Genomic DNA, 19,483 nt, shown 5'->3' on the forward strand with positions numbered 1-19,483 from the left:
TTTGCTTGATAATGAGTACACGCGATATTTTTCTGGTAGGCTTTGTATCTAATGTCTTCTCATCATCTTTTGTATATATTATTTATTTATTTATATTTATTTATGTCTTTATTTTGATTGATGTTATTAGTTAAATATCATATATATTAATAAAATCGAAAGTAGTGTCACGAAAAGGCCACTAACCCGGGGTTATGTCACTGAGTCTGTCGTTTTCGTGTTCACCTCAACCGAAATAGAAACGCGTCTGTTTAGTTGTCTTACTCTTATATTGTCCGCCATCATAAACTTACTTCTCTTCCTATCCCTTTTGAGGTCCATCTGTCTTGTCAGTTTTATCTGGATCATATTCAGACTATTGAACATTGTGCAAATATAGAGAAGGTATGCATGAAAAAAAATTAACATTTATTTTTAAACTTTTTTATCTGAAAAAAAAAAAATGAAATAGTCTCTTCAATAACTTTGAACTTATTCAAATTTGTTAGCATTTGAATTTTAAATTAATTACTTATATACATATGTGTATGAGTGTATGGAGAAAAAATGTTCTTTTTTTCTTTAAAAAAAAATTTACTGTTGATTAGAAACGAATTTTTTTCCCAGGATATCTGGTATAAATAATGTAATACTATAAATAGTGTATTTCATATCCGGGTATTATGGTGAAGAAAAAAAATAGCGAATTCACAAAATTTTAACGGTTAAATTAAGCTTGTGAGGAACATTAATGAAAGTAACAGTCAAGGTGTGGCTTCTTCCTTTTCTCTATAACTATTACATGCCGACCATCAGATACAAATCTTGAGCAAAGTTTTTTTAGCTAATTTGTATTGCTAAATTTTCGACAGTTGTGTCTATAAGCTAAACATTTCTAGTGTTTTTATTTTTATGAGTTTTATTCTAAATTGGTGGATTAAAAATAAATTTTTTTCCTTCTTTGTCGATTATCATCATTTGAAATAGTTAGAAATATGTAAATGACAAAATTGAAAAATATCTCACAAATTACTAAATTCTTTGATTCCTACTTTTTTAAGTTTATCGAGTAGTATAAAAATCCAGGACATCTTATTCTTTCGTCATTTTTTTTTAATCGTCATTCATAAATGAATATTCCAACCATGAAGCTCAGCGTGATGTCAAGCGTTGGGACAAGAGAAGATGAAGAAAAAAAAAATGAAAAGTAAAAATTCAAAAGGCTTAGATTCCACTTGGAAAACGTATGAGAAAGAATCATGGTTCTTAAAACGCAGGACGCAATAAACATTGATTTAGAGGACGTATCAGTGTCATTTGTATGAGGTATGGCGACGTTAAATTCGTATATGAAAAAGTAGTACTTGAAGAAGCCTGGCAATATTCACGCAATATTATCTGAGATATTTCTGGGCGTTTCTTTGCTAAACCAGCGAATAAAAAAATTAACCAGAAAAAATATTCAAAGGATTAAATGTATGATGTTCGAAAGCGCATTCAAATTTTTAATCGTTAATGATTTTAAGTATTTAAGTATTTAATTTTATTAACAAATAGGATTAAATGATTTTGAGAAGTAATTTTGGCTTTACATGAATTTATGTAAAGATTAATAAAATAGATTGGGTATAATATTATCAGTAATATCTAATCAATTATTCGCCTACTCATTCCTGCTTTTAAGATTTTTGTCAGTCTTTTTTGTTCATAAACCGTGTCTGCAAATCGATAATACCTACATGCAATTAATGTTCTCTTGAGAAGCGTGAATTGCGTGTAATGTGAGTATTCGCAATGCATCAGAGAAGCTACGCCGGGAGCGAATTATTTTATCAGCAACTCACAAGTATTCGACTTAGTATCAGGTAGTAACTATTTTCATCAAGCCACTTTCAGCAATTAACTTTTTTATTTGAATATATAATAACAATTAATACCTATCATTTATTGTATACTAGTGATTCATGGCTTATCGTTACAAAATAACTAGATTAATGTGATAAAATACTTCATTACACCTCATTAATAGTCGATTAAAGAGTCATATAAACTAAAACTATTTTTTGGAGTCAAAAATTACTGGAATTTTATTACCACATTTGGTGATTTATATTCTGTATCTTTTTGGAGTAATTTTTACTTCAAAATGTGTTTTAAATTAATTTTAATTTCATGATGACAGGATCATGGCATTTTTGTCATCATTCTGGATCCATCATGGTGGATCCATTCATGTTAAATAGTACAAGTGTTGTTATTTTATTTGAGAATATTATGATCAATAACGAAACACTTCTTGATCCAAAAATGTACTTTTGCTAGTGTAAAAAATAAATGAATAATTTGATGGTGTTGATGAAGAGAAAAAAAAGTATTAAGTTAGTATGTGATGACGAGTACCCTTTAAGTAACTATAATAAATACAAATTTCATTTTTATAGACCAATTAGGAATTGGTGGTTAAAAAATGACAGACATAATTCATCGGATGGTCTTTATTGACAATTTATACGCCTTCTTCTTAGTTTTCGGCGCATAACCCACCTACTCGTTATGTCGATCTGTCTTGTCGATAATCTGTATCTGTGATTTAGGATTCCTGCATGTAGTCCGAATATAATTGGGACGCGTAAAGGTGTGTGAATGTCAAAGAGAAAGAATAAAAGCATAAATTTAATAGAATAAATTAAATAGAAAGTTCATAACAATAATAATGGTGTGTATAAATGTGTGTGGTAAAAGGAATAAGACCTTGCAAGGCCATCAGACATGAATACTTTATTTAATTTTATTTTCTTATTTATTCTCTCCCTCGCAGGTAGAATATAAAGAAAACAACATTAAATATTGATCTTTATCATGATCAAAGATAAGTGTTGATCAACTGATAGTTAATGATTTTCAATCCTGCTCGATCCTTATTTGTCACGACTAAAATCACACATAATTATCAAGTTGCTTTGATTACACCAAGATAATTAATTTTAGGACAACCTTAAATTGGCACTTTAACACCCAAAGATGATGAAGCGTCGTCAAGTAAATGTAGACAACATGATTACTCCAGTGACTGATAATCTGCCTCCATTATTATATCGGTATAAGTCAAGTTAGGTTATTATTATTAATTCTTCACTCTCAGCTTCCTCCCCTTTTCTTATCCTGAATTAAACCGAGTAAACCGATTGAATCACGATCACAAGTAAAAGATCAGTTATTAGGATATTCAATACACCTTGTTACTCTCTGTTATATTAACTCCTAGGGTTAATTTGATGTCTACCATAAAATTAAATGAGGCGTTTACCGTGAACCACGGTCACATAAAAACAAGTTTCACCAACAGCATCGATTAAAATAGCAACCTAGAAGGCCCCAAGAAATTTCTAATCATTCGAATTTACTTTTGTGATAGATATACCGAGATATACTATTAATAAATACAAATCAGAAGATTAAATATTCACTTCTTTTTTCTCCTTCAACTTGGTATTTACAAGATTATAATAAATATTAATAATCATGTCTATTTTTAATATATTATTTAACTTGTTTTTTATTTAAATTAATTTTACTGTTAATCATTCTTTAATTACAAATCACATTTATTCAAATGACTAAGGAAAAAAAAATAATCATTAAATAATATCAGACTTTTTAAATTTAGCGAGAAATTAGAACTCATTAATTTTTATTTAAATATTAATTAAAGTTTGCCAATAAATACTTAATATTCATAAAAGCAAACATTTTCTTATCTTCATGATAATCCTTTTTTTTTTCTACCCTCTATCAATGGTCTCCATTAAGTAAGATAAAAATATGTTAATAGTAAAATAGAATAAACATTAAAATAATATTTTTATTCCTTAATCAGACTAACTTTCATTTTGACTTATGAGATCTCAAATTTTACTGCGGTTAATTATGCGGTTAATTTACGTATTTCGCAAGGAATTTCTCACGCTATTCATAGCAAACAAAATACACACTTGAATAAGCCAAAGCTAATTTCAGTACATACGTAGTTGAACAGATATTTCTACAAATAAATATAATGGTCAAAGTAACATTTAAATCAACAAATGGACGTCAGGCCCCCTCGAGATTACTCATATATGGAGTTAAGAATAGAATGAAACAAAAAATGATGGAAAGTATGTAAATGAAACCGATCACGTAGGCATTGAAGGATTAAATTATTAACTGAAAAAAGAGAATGCGAGGCGCCAGAATTGTTGATTTGGATTCTCCATAGTAGAGATGTCTTAATCTTCGTAATGAACGAGCTTAGCTTCGAAGAGGGTCCAAATCGCAGTTTGTACAAACTGTGGGTGTTCCTGATAATTCATTCTTGATATAAACATATTGAATGTCAGGGCCGCTGAGGAATGGAACTAAAAGATATTTATAATATCTGGGTCAGTAGATAAAATATTATAATAGCAAATTGATTAATTGACTTATTTAAATGTGTGATATTTGATTTATTTAATCACCAACTAATCAATAATTTTCCAATGTCTGGTCATAGAAATCAACTGGAAAAATTCTCTAACAGCTGCTGATATAGGAGAACAGTTTAAGCATGTGTCATGTATAATAATGCTAATTTAGAAAGTAGCTGGTCCCAATTTGTTTTTATAAATAACTATTAAAGTTTTTTATTACGTTTTATTTATGAATATGAAGTTAATATAATTTATAGCTTGGACAAGAGTGCATACCTTTTTTTGAAAAATAAAAAACAATTTTGAAGAAATTAAAATTTATTACGGCTTATCTGAATATATTTTAAATATTATTAAATATCTCTTTTTCTCAAGGAAATAAGTAAATGTTACTTTTAAAAATGTCTTATGCTAAAATGAAAAAATATTTAAACAAATAATTTTTGTTGGTATTATTGTGAATAATATCTCTTGAACACAGACACACTAACAATAATATTTATTCAGTAATATTTGAACAAAAGATTCTTTAAAGAGTTGACGAATCTCTTCAACTATTACAAAATCCTTTTCTCAGTGTACCTTTTGATGGTGATTCTCTTCCAAGTATCAACTTAACATTTAACGCAGTTTCATTAAATACTCTCTAGACGTCTAATGAACTGACAGCTAAGTTTCTGCAGTTACTCGCGTCATAATGACTTTTTTTGTATCTAAGTCTGAGTCTTACTTTGTTATGTCCATGAAGTAAGAAATGTATGTTCCTTTTTCTCGTTAAGGTTGGAGGGCGGAAGAGCTTGAAAAACTGGACAACCAGCTTGCTTCATTCTGATAATAAAAGACAAAAGAGAAGAAAATTACGAGAGAGAAAGAGAAAAAGAAAGAGAGTAAGAGTGAAGGAGACAGATGAGAGAATAAAAAAGAAAAAAAAATATCTCTACTTAAGACTTGTAATTCCTGACAATAATGTAGTGTTGAATGATTTTTCACTTTAGTATCATTTATTATTTTTATTGCTTTAATTCTCGAATTTTTCTGAAGATTCCTAGCCATTTAACACAAACTACGAGGTAATTATTAATTACAGTTAATAAAAATAAAATAAAAATTATAAACAAAAAACACTTAAATGCCATAATGCTCAATAACTTGAAATGATAATCTACAAATTGTAAAAAGAATCTCTGTGTGAGGTAAAAAATAAAAAAATTCATCATTACATTTGCTCTTGATTTAAACATGATGGAAAAAGAATGAGAATAATTGATGAGCATGAATTTTTATTAAATTTACACTGAACAAATATACCTTTCATTAGAAGTGTATCCATCAATTCTATCATTAAGTAGTATATCATCCAACTGACTGATATAAAGTTGATTATCAAACAGATATTCTAATAAAAGTAGATATAATAGTTTCTAATGAAGCTACAGTGTTGATGGTACTGTTAATTAATATTCTACACGATGCTCAATTCTTACATTATAACATAACAAGAAAAAAAATGGACTAAATTATGAGCTGTGATTGTAGAATGATGATGTGACTGTTACATCATTTCATGTAGAGGTCAATGATGCCAGCTGGAAGAGTCTATACTATGCAATTGATCTAGATATCGAGGTTATTGACTTTGTGCTTTCGACTGTGAATGATTTATCATATTCTAAATGTCTATTTCATTATAAGAAACTTTTAAATATTGATATTTTTATTGTTAACATTATTTTTGAGTTCACCATTTCCGTCTTACATTTTCATTGATTTGATATCAATGAGTGTTTGGTCTTTTATTTTGTGATATCTGTATTCATATTTCGTTGAATTTCTTTACCCTCGATGCTACTCAATGTTATCTTCAGTCTACGTAGTTATGTACGTCCGGGATATTTCAATTACAATAGCTAGACAAGTTAATCAACTGCACAGTGCAAGCCATTAACTTCTTTACCATAAAAATATTCAACTTGGTGTATAGTTGTCATATCAAATAACCTAGACCTAGCAATTCAATGTAAATTCAAGTAGGAACAAAGTATATTTATGTCATTGAGATTTCTCCAAGTGTAAAACTCTTAAAAAATATAACTACCTCCACACTTGTGTGGTAGGTTAGTATTTGAAAGATATGAAATTTCTGTATTACAGGCCAAACGTTCATCTTACTCACGCCCACCAATGTTTAGTCATCTGGATAAAGTATTTGTAGTTGTTGAATTGGAAACATGAATATAATTTAACGAGTGTAACATTGGATAAATTAAAACGATTAATCTGTAGAATCTTTTTTATTATTAATTCTAATTTAAATAATAATTGATTGCAAGTGATTTTTAGATTTTAATGGCTCTATATTTAGTGTAGAAAAATTTGATCAAGGGTAGATTTGCGTGACTAGGTGTAATTCGAGCATCAATTGGAGCAAGGAAGATGTGCACTGAGAGTAGATGTAGAAAGAGGAATGAAAAGAAGAAGATAACTAAACGAAGAAACCCTGAAGGAAAGCTGAAGGAAACATGAAGGAGGAGCGGAACGATGAATGCAGGCTGGATGTACGTGATGCGTCCGCTTCAAGCCTATATAACCCTTGAACTGTGGATGTAGTTCCGGCTTTAGTTAATCGCGCGTTATAATACCCAGTTATTCACCAAGTATATGTTCGATACATAGCCAACAATCTTTTACTCTCGTCAGTATTGAAGCCGAGTAGCATTATCTGGATATTTAATCTTGCCCACCATTATCTATTCTCCTTACTCCTGTAATGTATTTTAAATTTTCCATTTATATGGTAAAATAGTTTAATTATTTCCATCAAACCCAAGTATTTTATCCAATTCCTTGAAATCATTTTAAATGCATTGAAATATTATTATTTCAATTATTATAATAATAATAATAATAATTATTATTATTATTGTTAGTATCATGATTGTAGATATATTGTATAATTGAGTAGTAGAAATCAATTTCCGTAAATTGATAAATGTTATTGACATGATCATGAACTAGTTTAAATTTAGTCTTATCAGTAATCAAGACAGTCTTGCTGATATGATTGGATTGGCGTCCAAGTTGAAATAATTATCATGAGATAATAATTGTGTATATTCTGTTAAACGTCAAGAAATGAATTGACCAACGAAAAAGGTTTGGTAGCAATAGAAGTAAATAAAAAAATAATAGCACGTGACTGTAGCGCTGGTCAATCTAAATAAGTAAAGGAATGGAGAATCACGTATCCAGGTACGAGAGGCCAATTAAGTAGGCCGGATTCCATGATGATTGATATCTGAAGCGATCCTGTCGTCATTGGCATTGCGGCAGAACTATCGTATCCACTAGCACGTACAATGTTTAACTTGAATCATTTAAAGATGTAAGACTTTGAAATTGAACTACAGTCACGCTATTTCCGTATTGCCGTCCACTTTACAAGTCGTCGGTGAGCTTTGTCGACAGAGAAACCATTCAAGATGTTGGTAAACTTCCAAGGTGCTTATTCGATACGCGTATGTTACCATGTAAAAAATAATTGGTCAACTTAACTAGCAATGTAATTCAACCTATAATTTTCATGATGATTAATCTATTTTTTCACACTTTCTTGATTACTTTTCATTTTGGTAATTGATACAGGATAAAATACAACAACGTTTCATTCAAAACCCATTCATTTAGGGGTGTAATTATAAGTATTAAAAATAACCAATCAAGTGGAACCTCTAATAACTAATGTTTAAATTTTAATTATAGGTTTACCAAGTGTTAATGCATGAATGGATTTTTTCTTTGAATTTCTGTGTACGTGTGAAACATTGAGCGAATAATGCCGGCAATTAGAATGACGGAGGTTGATGGAAAGGTTATTCTCGAGTGGACTAGTTAATAGAAGTGAGTTGTGTGTAAGTTGAGTATTCTTGGACCAGACCGTCGGTCCAAGAATGTCTACTGTTAAATTCGCCAATTTCTAAACTCATCAGGTAACGCAATCAGTTGTCTCATACAAACTCATTGAATCATTCGAAAAAGAAAGTAAAAGAAGAGAATCCTCTCCAATATTACCATTTAGTTATATAATGATTCTAGATGAATCTTGATGAGAATAAAAAATGAGTACTCACTGTAGTCAGCATTGTCCGTTTCAGTTCCATTGACAGTGCCATCCGGTAAAATCTGTAGAAATCGATTTTTGATAAACATCAGTATCTTTCGTGAAGTGCCAGTGAGATGTGATAAGTTGGCAGATCTTTCAGCCCTGATGGCGGCGTCTATATCAATAGGTGCAGCTTTAGTAGCTACACCAAACATTGTCCCAACAGTAATAATCCCGAGAACACTTGACCGAGGTACTCTGACCCCGATACCAACCCCAGAATGTCCTCCAAATGCAATAAGAAAAAGTAAGAAAGCTAGTTGAAGGTAAAATCGTCTAGCAGATGGAATCTTTGTCCTTTGCCACGTTTCAGATTTTTTAAAATTGTCCTTCAAGTCACACTCAACACTTGTTGTTTCATTAGAACTCACTAACCATGTATTCTCTTCCACTCTATGATGATCCTCTTCACCGTCAATACTGCTTCTTCTTCGTCGTCTTCTTCTTTTTTTTCTTTTATTTCTATTTCTACTTGTTCCTTTGGAATCTCTCAATACACGGAAGCGTTGACTAGACTTCGTTGGAGACTCTATAAAGGGTCCCAAGAGTGGTTTTTTAACGTCAAAATACAGATGTAAACGTGTCAATGATTGACTTATATTTATAATTTGACACTCACTATTGACTGCACTACTTTCATTAAGTTTACTACAGCTCTCATTACTTGAATATTTTTTAACAAAATTTCCTCCCATCGAAGCGTTAGAAGTGCACAACTTTTGAGATTTTCTTTGATGTTGAGAGCTTGATCGTTGGCAATTTTGTTCCCTCCACGCTTCCCTGGAGAGTCCTTGTAGCGAAGCACATACATCGTATGGATTGATAGGATTCTCTATGTAATAATTGCTTTGTGTAGTAATGGGGATGGATCGTGAACGTTCGGGATTATACTTCACCACTTTTGGATCGCCCGTGTCGATCTCACCGAGCATGACGTTCTCATCTAAACTCTTCTAACAACCTCCTTCTTCGTTTTTTTTTTATTCTCTCGTTATCTCTTATTATTCTATCTTCAATGATAATACCGACTTATTGATTTGCCTATTTTCCACTACAAGACAGCTAAATTGCTGTCGGCTCGCTAATATTCGAGCCTGGATTTTTTCACGATCTTGCATCATTCTGATCGTTGATGATTGATATGTGAAAAAGACATTATCAATAATAATTGATTTTAATATTCTCTTTCAATGTTAAAATGTTTATAGTGCAGTATATTGAATAGTGGAGAAATAATTTAAACATTTCGTCAAAGAGAAGCAAATTTTGAGCGAATAATGTAAAATATTTGTCTATTCTTGAAGTGAAACAGGAATATTCTTAGTTGAGACTATTGTAAGCTGGATGGAGTTTCTTCAAAGTTACCTCTTCAGAGATGTTACTTAGCTGCGGTAGACAGAACTTATTCCTTGGATTTTTTCGATTTACTGTTTCTTTTAATCGTCTTTTCTTCTTCTCTATACTACGATCTATCAATTGCAAAAAAGTACTGCCAACACGTATATGTCGTATCACCTTAACGGGTCTTCCACTCTTTTTTTCCACCTTGTTCGATTGAACGCGATTGAAGTTAAGCACCAGATGATCGATAAGATTTGCGGTTATTCAGTATTTTATTGTTCCGCAATGTGAAACTTATGTGATGTATACTACATTGTCCCAATACAAGCCCATCTTATCAAATTACCTCGACGATACACTAGTCACAGGTCTATTATATCCAAGCCAAATCATCACTTGATTTGATTCACATTTCAAGTCACTACACGTTGTCTTTTTGAATGAGAGTACAGTCAAATAAATCATTTGATAGGATAAAATCGATCAAATTGACTTAAATAATAACAGAAAAAGTGAGTTAAATTTTATTATCTAATAAAAACTCACATTTTAAAAAAAATTCATAGTGACTTTGATATAGAAATAAATAAATAAGTTAATTTTTGAAAAAAAAAAAAATATTTTTTTTTAAATTCTAAAGAAGACAGAAAATGAAAGTTGCGGATTGTCACGTGCGCTACTTTCGTTCATAAAAAAATTCCATATGATAATGGGGGTGGGAGACACACACACATAAGATAGGGGGTTATCTCTCGTGTTGGAGGTCGGATGATGCCGGTGCGCCGTCCGAGAAACTACTGAACGAGTGCCGCGGTTCTCTTCCTCGGCTTGGTTCGGCCACTTGGTCGGTTCACTCTCGTGTCGGGCCACATAGTCAGGCGCACAGACAGATCACAAGTACACAAATACATACATATTTCACTGAGTACAACGACAAGTTGGATGAGACGAGTAGAGGAGAAGTAACCACACTCGGCACTCAAGATCGACCGTGTGCCAACACCACCGGGATCAGCATCAGCATCACCAGTATCCACGCCACCACTGTCCTTATTATTTCCAACCAGTATCCAGCTACTACTAATATCTTCATATTTTTCACAACAACCAGCTTTGCGCATAACACTTGCAAACAACCAATACTATTTCTAATGGTTGCTGATACAGATTTGTGTATCGTCATCACTTTTTTTCAATTATACTTCACCATTCGAATTATTGCACTACTTTATTTCTTTTTAAATTCATTCGCCTTCCACCTCCTCTTTCTCTTCCTCCAGTTGTCAATCAAAGTGATGGTGTATTTTAGCAGCAAGTGATTGTCATTTTTTTACTCCAAATCAAATTTTGCTCCATTTTTCTTCGCATTTTATGTCTCTACCTGTGAACAAAAAATTTTGTGTATTTTAAAAAATTTAGCTCTCTGATTATATATATTTTTTTATCTATATACTAAAAAAAAAGATGTAAAAAATTATAAATGTGACTCAGAATACTTCTGATTTCAAGCATTTCTTATCTATCTCAGGTTAGCTGTTCGTCATTTAGAAATGAGTACCACAAAAAATTATATATTTCTTTAAAAGAATATTATATATCATAAAAATGATCATGTTATGTATGGCAAGTAAAGAACACGAGACACTTTGCAAGAAATTGAATTAAAAAAAGAATATTACTGTGAAGAGTAAATGAAGATGACAGAGCAGGTAGCAACTTCCTGGCTATAGGTTGATTGGAAGAGCTATGGTTCATAAGGTCTGAGAATTTTTACTTCGTTACCCTTAAGTTCCTGATAACATCTCGAAAAATGATGGCTTGTAAAAAAGAGCATTGTATAATGTTGGAAATTTAAAGAATGTGAATAATATAAATGAAGTGTCCATTGCAATGCTGAAAATCTACAATTCACTTATCTATTTATATTCTATTAATAATAAACATTTTTAACTTTAATTCAGAATAGTTTTTTTAACGTAATAATATGCTTCAACATAACATTCCACTTTTTGGCATAAACACTTCTACATACTGCTTACTTGCTTCATCATCATCACTACAACCACCACCAACGTTATCATGATCTGTTAATCCACAAAAAGTGCTTCAAGCTTATAAAGAAATTAATATTCGATAATTTATTGTTATTATTATGCTTCTTCTTATTTTATTATGATAAAATAAATGATATATATTTTGCTTTGAAGCAGAAGGTTAAATATGTCTATTCTACACTAGACCTAGAGTTTGAAAGTTGAACAATCTATTTAAAACACATTCTATTGTTGTGTTCTGCATCCATTTGAGTATCTTCAGTTTCGAATTGATCTCAATCAAAAGGGAATTTTTCCATTTCGCAATCAATGTCAATCTTGATTGAGGCTCTAACTTGATTAATCTAGTCATAATGATCCTTTATGATTATGACAAATGATGCAGCTGTTGATTTTTTTTTGTTCAACTTTCAAGATCAAGAATTTTTATAATATTTTTTATCATTGATCTTGTGAAGTAAATTTTCTTGAAGAAAATAGTTATCATATTATTGAGTACAGATGAAGTTGGTTCAAATTTTTCATGGCTGAAGAATACAAATCGATGCATAAGACAGTTTATATATGTAAGTATGAAACTTGGTGATTTTACAGTATAATAATAGAGCGGTATGACGAAAGTGTTTGCTTATCGGATACCTTATTTGCTTGGGTATATGACTTAAACTCTGTAACGAAGGATAGCAAGTGAGGGGGTAAAGAGTGAAAAGAGAATAGGTATACGTGGATAATAATTGACCATAATTTCGTCTGGCGACTTGGTCAACATGCCCGGCGCTTCCAGGCTCGAATTATTTTTTTTTATCTTTATAAATTCTCTCCTCTTCTTGACAATTTGCTTATCTTGTAACGCATGAGTATGCATAACAAGGCAAAAGTAATTTCATACGCGGCGCCTTGTTGACCACTTTTATTTCTATTTCAGAGTTGTAAACGTGAGACCATCGTAATAACGATAATAATTATTAAAAAAACTGATACAACCCTGAGATTTATTCTCGCTATGTTTTGGAAATTTTACACTCTCTCAGGGGAATTCAACTTGAAATAAAAGGGATATTTATGCTGTGGAATAGTAATTGAAAATTTCGGTTACAAACCAGCTAACTAAAATGGATAAAGAAATCGAGTTGAGATCACGTTGACATTAACTTCAAAGATATTCACTTAACATTCCATTCCTGAAAGACGAGTTAACGGTTTGACTTAATTACACTTTGATGATAAAATAATTGGTCTAATATTATCTAAATCATCAAATATTTTTGTATATTTTATTCTTCATCGTAATGAGTTATCATCTCATCTTAATAATAAAATTATTTTTATAGTCACATCAACGACCACATTCTACAGTAATTAAACACTTTTAATTGGATATTTTCAGATGAGAAAAGATCTTAATAAAAAATAGAAAAAAAATTTTTTTCCTTGTTGTCAAATACAGAAATTTATTAATAGTATTTGTCTTGGAGTACAAAGATTGAAAATTCCTCCGAAATTTTGTGCTATTTTAAACTTGTGGAGGTTATGTGTGGCGGTGACATACAAGCGAACATGGCGAAATTAGAAAGGATTCAACATGTCACAGAAACCCGAAAAAAAAAATTTTGTGTAAATGTTCAATTTTCGTAAGAAACTCATTTGCCTGATTGGCCTCTATAAATTTAAGCAAATTAGGTGTGAATATAAATACTTCATCAACTTGAATAATTTGTTGCAGAAAATGATACGTAGGTGGGTTACAAGTGTTTTCAAATTATAGTTACCATTTACTGACATAGAAAAAATCTTCAAGTTTCACAGGTATATTTATTAAATGATGTCCTATTTATTTATAAATATTCAAGCATTAAATAAAATGCTGACATACTATAATTTGTCCACATCAAATTCATGCATCTCATAAATTTTCCGTAGCAGGAGTAAACTGATATTATCTCAACATTAGATACAATCACTGTATTTTATAGCGATTCAAAAAATAAATCGTTTTACTAAGTGCAATTATAAAAAACCTATTGATTCATAATTATTTTTAAGTTGATGTCAACATAATGATAATCGTAAATTTATTATAAAAATTAATTAATTATTTTATTTTTCAGCTAGTAATTAATTGGTGTGATCCAATTATTGGAGTCTTTTCTACATGTCTGAGAGAAAAAGCATGTAGGGATTTGGATGTCGTTTTTGACACTAATCTTAGTAAAACACAATAAATTCCCTTCATGGATACAATGTGGATAGAATGGACACCAGAAAGATATAGACTGCAGTGGGTGACGATTCACGCGTCGCAACTTCCTCTTTTTTTAGTGATTAATGTCGCGAGAAGATACACATAATATATATGGCTCGTGAGTCTGAACGAGGCGCCCGGTGCCTCGTGTCGCTTCAAGAAACGAATGCCAAGCTGGGGAGAGAAAAGAAAAGAGAAAAAACCCTGCTACAATGCTTGTATCTAACAAATAAGAATGCCATTCAAAACAATTTTTTCGTAAATTATTATGTTTATTTTGAATGGAATTAAATGAGACATACAGATGATTTTTGGTGATAAAATTTTGATAGTTACACGAGACATTGGTAAATTAATTTTTGATATCATTGTATCTTTGTATGAAATCATTTTTTTCTTCTTTTCTTTATCCAATCTTTTGAAAGTGATGAATGTAATAGATAGAAGGTTAAAAGGATCACTGTGATATCGATACATTTCAATCAAATCATGTCTTATACCTATGTCCAAGAGGGTCCAATCCTAGAAGAAGACTCATTCCATTATGGTCCTTTCATGTCATAACAAGAAACTAATGGATTGCTAGTGATATTTGATCAAGGATGATGGTAAGTCTAATTTATAAAATAGATATCTACAGTCATTTGTAAAAGTTTCTTTTTTTCCTTTTTGCATCAATTGACTAAATTTTTCTCATGAGTTTCAATGTCACGAAACTTCTTCTTTCAATCAAACAAATAAAAATAGTCATTATTTTCATAAAGACATTGTTGATGGAAAAAAAGACTTGTGCTGATTGTAGATACAGATCATAAATTTTTACTTCTATAAATATCCTATTAGCACATCATTAAATGTTATTTTCTGCAATTAATGTCTTGTTAAAATATTTGATCCCATAAGAGCTTAACAGCAATTTACTTAGTTATCTCAAGATACTCATGAATCTTCATTCAAAGCCGTGAAAGGAAAACTGTACAAAGGTGCAAGTTACTTGAACGTAGTTTATCAATGTGTCAATAGTACAGTAAAACAAGACGATTAGTGAGTGTAAGTTACTTGACTGTGAATGATAAAAATGTGTAAATGATAAATGAGAAATGCGTGAAAAGTTTTCTCACGGTTAAAATTGAATACGAGAAGTCCTAATCAAATTTGAATGACTGGCAACACGCAGACGTTTGTCTGTGATTGAAATTAAAGTCAATCGTATGAGTTGAACTTGTGATAAGTCATGTTGATGGCAGATGCGCGTGGCCAATGAACAAGGATTGAAGTAGTAGGATTATTGATCCTCTCATGAATTGCCACTGGGGTCATTGAGTATCAAGTCCCATTTATCGAGCAGGATCTACACGCGCCAAGAACTAAGTTCGTGGACCTTGCAAATGATATAAACATATTTACTAAATTTGCCACCCGAGTATGCTTCTAACTGTGCACTCTAATAGCACAGACATCATTTAATATTCAAGACCATTTTATGGACATATATCTAATGTGTTTTTTCAACTTACTTTACCAAGAAAAAAATATTTATATTTCGTGTCTTCAATTCTGACAATCATAATTGAAAGTTCTCATCTCTGTTATTGATTGATTTCGTGTGTTGATCAGTGTAATTGTGAGTTAAGTGCGTTAGAAAGCTAGAAGTCAAACACTATACATCAGAAAACAACGTAATCAGATTATTTCTTAGTTGCTTCTAGTAGGACGCCGACATAGTCTTGAGAAGATTCAGTGAATTCTATTCCTCAGGGCATTGATCAAAGGGGAGATAAAATTTTTGCATTTTAATATCATTCTTCATTAAACCAATGTCCGACTGCTTTTGTCCTATTATCTTGTAGGCCGTTGCGCAGGACAAAAGTTTTCTCCAGACACATAACTTACAACTTTGGTGGGTTATATACCAAAGAAATAGATCTTTCTATTTTTCATATGAATTAGAAATAAATAAATGGCACTTCTACATGAAAATTATTTTGGAGTTAATGTTTGCATGCAAGTGTAATAAATTAATTGATATGGATTAGTATACGGTATAAAAATACAGGTGACACGTGTTAAGTAGTCACTAATGGTCGATAGACTCCCGGATATTCTGGCTAATTAAAGTAACACAAGACCATTAATGAGATTGGTTTAATTAGAGAATTGGATGAAGACTTTTTCATGCTATTGCACACACATATCATTTACGATGTATCTCAGACAACATCCGGTGACAAATGATTATTCTCAAGTCTTTCAACACCTTTTTTAGGTGATATTTTTTATCGGAATAGACATGGAAATTTTTTTAAGTTAATGCAATTGACACTACTCGCGTTACCATTTGGTTGTTAGTGTCCGTTTTAGGGATGCAAAATGTCTCTGGTCTCTCAAGTGTAGTTGATGTAAATTTATTCTGTGGAGGTGTGGTGCAGCTTGTAGCGTGTAGATCGTACGTGGCATTGGCTATACGATCCTTCTGATGGCTCCTCCGCATAAGTTATATGGTCTTCTGCAGTGGATTCCTAACGTCAAGGGAGAGTCGTGCTTACTTTTACTTTCGACGATCGGCAGCAAGAAAAAACAACAGCGACATGATAGAAAGAGATGGAACTTTTACTGTATTTCATATTATTTCTTTTATTTTTTTTTTATCTTTCTTATTTTCTCTTCTCCTTTTTAAATTCAAGCATCCAGCGAAAATCATGTTCAATCAGCGGCCAATTCGTTTCGAGGATCAGTATCGAATTAGTGGGACTTTTTTTTCATTCAAGAATATTTATCGACGAATTAGCTGAACAAATGTGGATTAAATATTTTGTGGATACATTATTGCATGTTTTTTTTTTCAATTAGATATTTTATATAGAAAACAAGTTTATGTTTCATACATTTTATCAAGTATTTTAATGAAAAAAAGGATCGAACAATGGAACGAGAAGTTGTTTCGAAGGTTTCTTTTTCCTACCTACAATTTACCGCGAGCCCAAAGCGACCAGTTTAAATTCTCAACGTCCAAGAGATCGATGGTCCATGGATGATTTGCGATTGATTCAACAATGAAATAAAATTGCTCAAGAAATACATTTATTTAACTATTATTTTTTTTTTCAAATTCTATTTAGGTATTTAACTTCAAAGTCTAGCAGCATAATGAAAATACTTTGATCACGTCAGAAAATATTCTTTTCAAACTTTCTATTGATTTTACTGATAATTATTTTATGACTTAAAAGAAACATGCTTTTTTGAAACCTTCTATAATCCAAAATCTTCAGATTAAATATTTTCTATAAAATCAGATAGGTTTATAATAATTTTAAGAGATACTTTTTTTGAAATTCTGTCATTGTTTTTGTTTCTTTACGAAGTAATAGTTATCAGGAAAATTTAGAAAGGATGAAATGATATGTTGCCTATAATCCATCATACGTTACAAAGGGTTAAAATCTAAAATTAACAATAAATGGGTTGTTGAATATTTATATCGAGTTTTTAAGTAAATGTTGATCATGAAATTCACTTCAGGTACGTTCATAAAATGAAATAGAGTTGATACACAGGTATAATCTTGATTAAATAGTGTAAGTTAATTAATAAAAGTCATAAAGTATATCATGTTCGTGTTATGATATATATAACATTTATTACAGACGTTAGGTCCCGATGACACGTCATATTGCTACTAGGAAATTCCAGGGTACACGATGTGAAGGGAGGAGAGCAAAAACAAGCCGGTAAGTAATACTCAACATTCCACTGATACGAATTAAAGGATGGGAACGAGAAAATAAGAGTGTATGGGGAAAATCTTAAATGAAGTACAGGTAAAAATATTTTTCATACTGTTCATTTCATTGTATGATTTACATTTATGCATTTCTTGATGTTAAATTATTTTTTCTAAGACATTCTATATTGCAATGATATTAGATTGTGTGATAATGGTTGCCACTATTGCCAGTGGATCATTAAAATAAACTACTACAAATCGTACGTGGCAAAATGCACGTAGGAGTAATATATATACATGATCGTGCACTATGCTATATGAATGACTAATTATATACATATACTCACACTACTTATTTATCATCTGATTTCCTGAGTAAGTGCACACGAGTTCTGCGTAATGATTAAAGTGTACGAAGTGCACGAAAAATTCTGGGTGGAAGGTAAAACCGGTTTGATAATGACATATATCACCTAAAGAGTGATGAATCTTTCTAATTTAAGCAATTAAATGTATTCTTTTCTTCATCATTATTACCATAATAATAAAACATCAAACAGTTTACCTTCTTTTAGAAAATTACCAGCATATTTTACTTTTATTTTCACTTTTTTTTTTGTTCAACACTTGGACAAAAAATAATTATTTTAATATACTCAAGAAGTATATATAATGACCCTTCAATCAAATATCATCATCTTTATTTTGCATTTATATACAAGTAATAATAGTCATATGACACTTTGATGTTATTTTGGAGCAGATAACAAATTTTTATTTCATGCTCTAGGTACACATGGGAGTGGCATTGAAAGATCAACTTGATGTCTTCTATGCTCTTAACGCGTGAAGAATATACATCATAAATAAATGGCCAGCTCATCTCAGAAGATTGAAAGATAACTAATGAAGTTATTGCATTAATAATGAAATAAGTGCTTGGTAAGTTGATAACTTTTTATTGTAATTAATTTTAAAAATAGATGAAAAAAAATTAAAAGTTTTATCTAAACAGTGGCTAATGACCTAATAATGACACGGATGGTGAAAAGACCTTTAGGTCCATTCTGTCTGATCATCATCTCAAATTATAGCTCTGCAACGACTTAATCCACCATTTGAGTAAACGCCCCGAGGGATCACGAATCCTACAGCCATGCGATTAAGCGATGGTTATAGTGGGCGGACGTGAGGACGTTGGTAGCACTCGTTTAACCCGCCGTCGATTAGCAACACCTTACATTTATTCCTCAAGAACGGATATTTATGCATGTACAGAATATCTTCAAGAGCCACTTCATGCTGACATTTACGCTTAGTTTATTTTACCAAACCTACAAACATGTATTACCTTTTGTTACGGTTGTAACTGCTAATTTTCAATTGTTATTTATGTCTAGTATTAACTGTTTCATGTTAAGTATAATCATAAAAATAAAAAATATATTGCATGAGAAAAATGTGAAAAAATACCACTAGTTAATCCCAAGCTTCTTGATACTTAAATGAAAAGAATAAAAAAAAATAAGA

General features: G+C 31.1%; 1 protein-coding gene and 1 long non-coding RNA gene across 7 annotated transcripts in view; one reads left to right on the top strand and one right to left on the bottom strand.

The window, feature by feature from the left end:
- Positions 1-19,483, bottom strand: part of bnl (branchless) — a 29,298-nt gene that overhangs the window by 7,680 nt on the left and 2,135 nt on the right. For 2 of the 3 annotated variants that reach the window (XM_035090808.1, XM_035090743.1), the window contains exon 2: positions 8,558-11,311. In XM_035090808.1, the coding sequence (XP_034946699.1) occupies positions 8,558-9,521 (964 nt within the window). In that variant the 5' untranslated portion in view covers positions 9,522-11,311. Of the gene's footprint in view, positions 1-8,557; positions 11,312-11,609; positions 11,726-19,483 lie in introns of those variants that run through there. The other variant, XM_035090893.1, reaches the window with a different exon arrangement.
- On the top strand, positions 1,626-19,324 carry LOC118071844 (uncharacterized). Of its 4 annotated transcripts, XR_004690957.1 has the most exons (7): positions 12,165-12,550; positions 12,910-13,615; positions 13,708-13,790; positions 14,093-14,834; positions 17,874-17,957; positions 18,744-18,895; positions 18,969-19,324. It is a non-coding gene; the product is annotated as an uncharacterized lncRNA (long non-coding RNA). The 4 variants fall into 4 exon arrangements; XR_004690946.1 differs by having other exon boundaries at positions 17,874-18,895; XR_004690951.1 differs by having other exon boundaries at positions 12,910-13,598; positions 17,874-18,895.

The sequence above is a fragment of the Chelonus insularis genome, unplaced genomic scaffold (assembly GCF_013357705.1).
Source record: "Chelonus insularis isolate UGA/USDA-ARS -01 unplaced genomic scaffold, ASM1335770v1 contig_116_pilon, whole genome shotgun sequence".
NCBI classification, from domain to species: domain Eukaryota; kingdom Metazoa; phylum Arthropoda; class Insecta; order Hymenoptera; family Braconidae; genus Chelonus; species Chelonus insularis.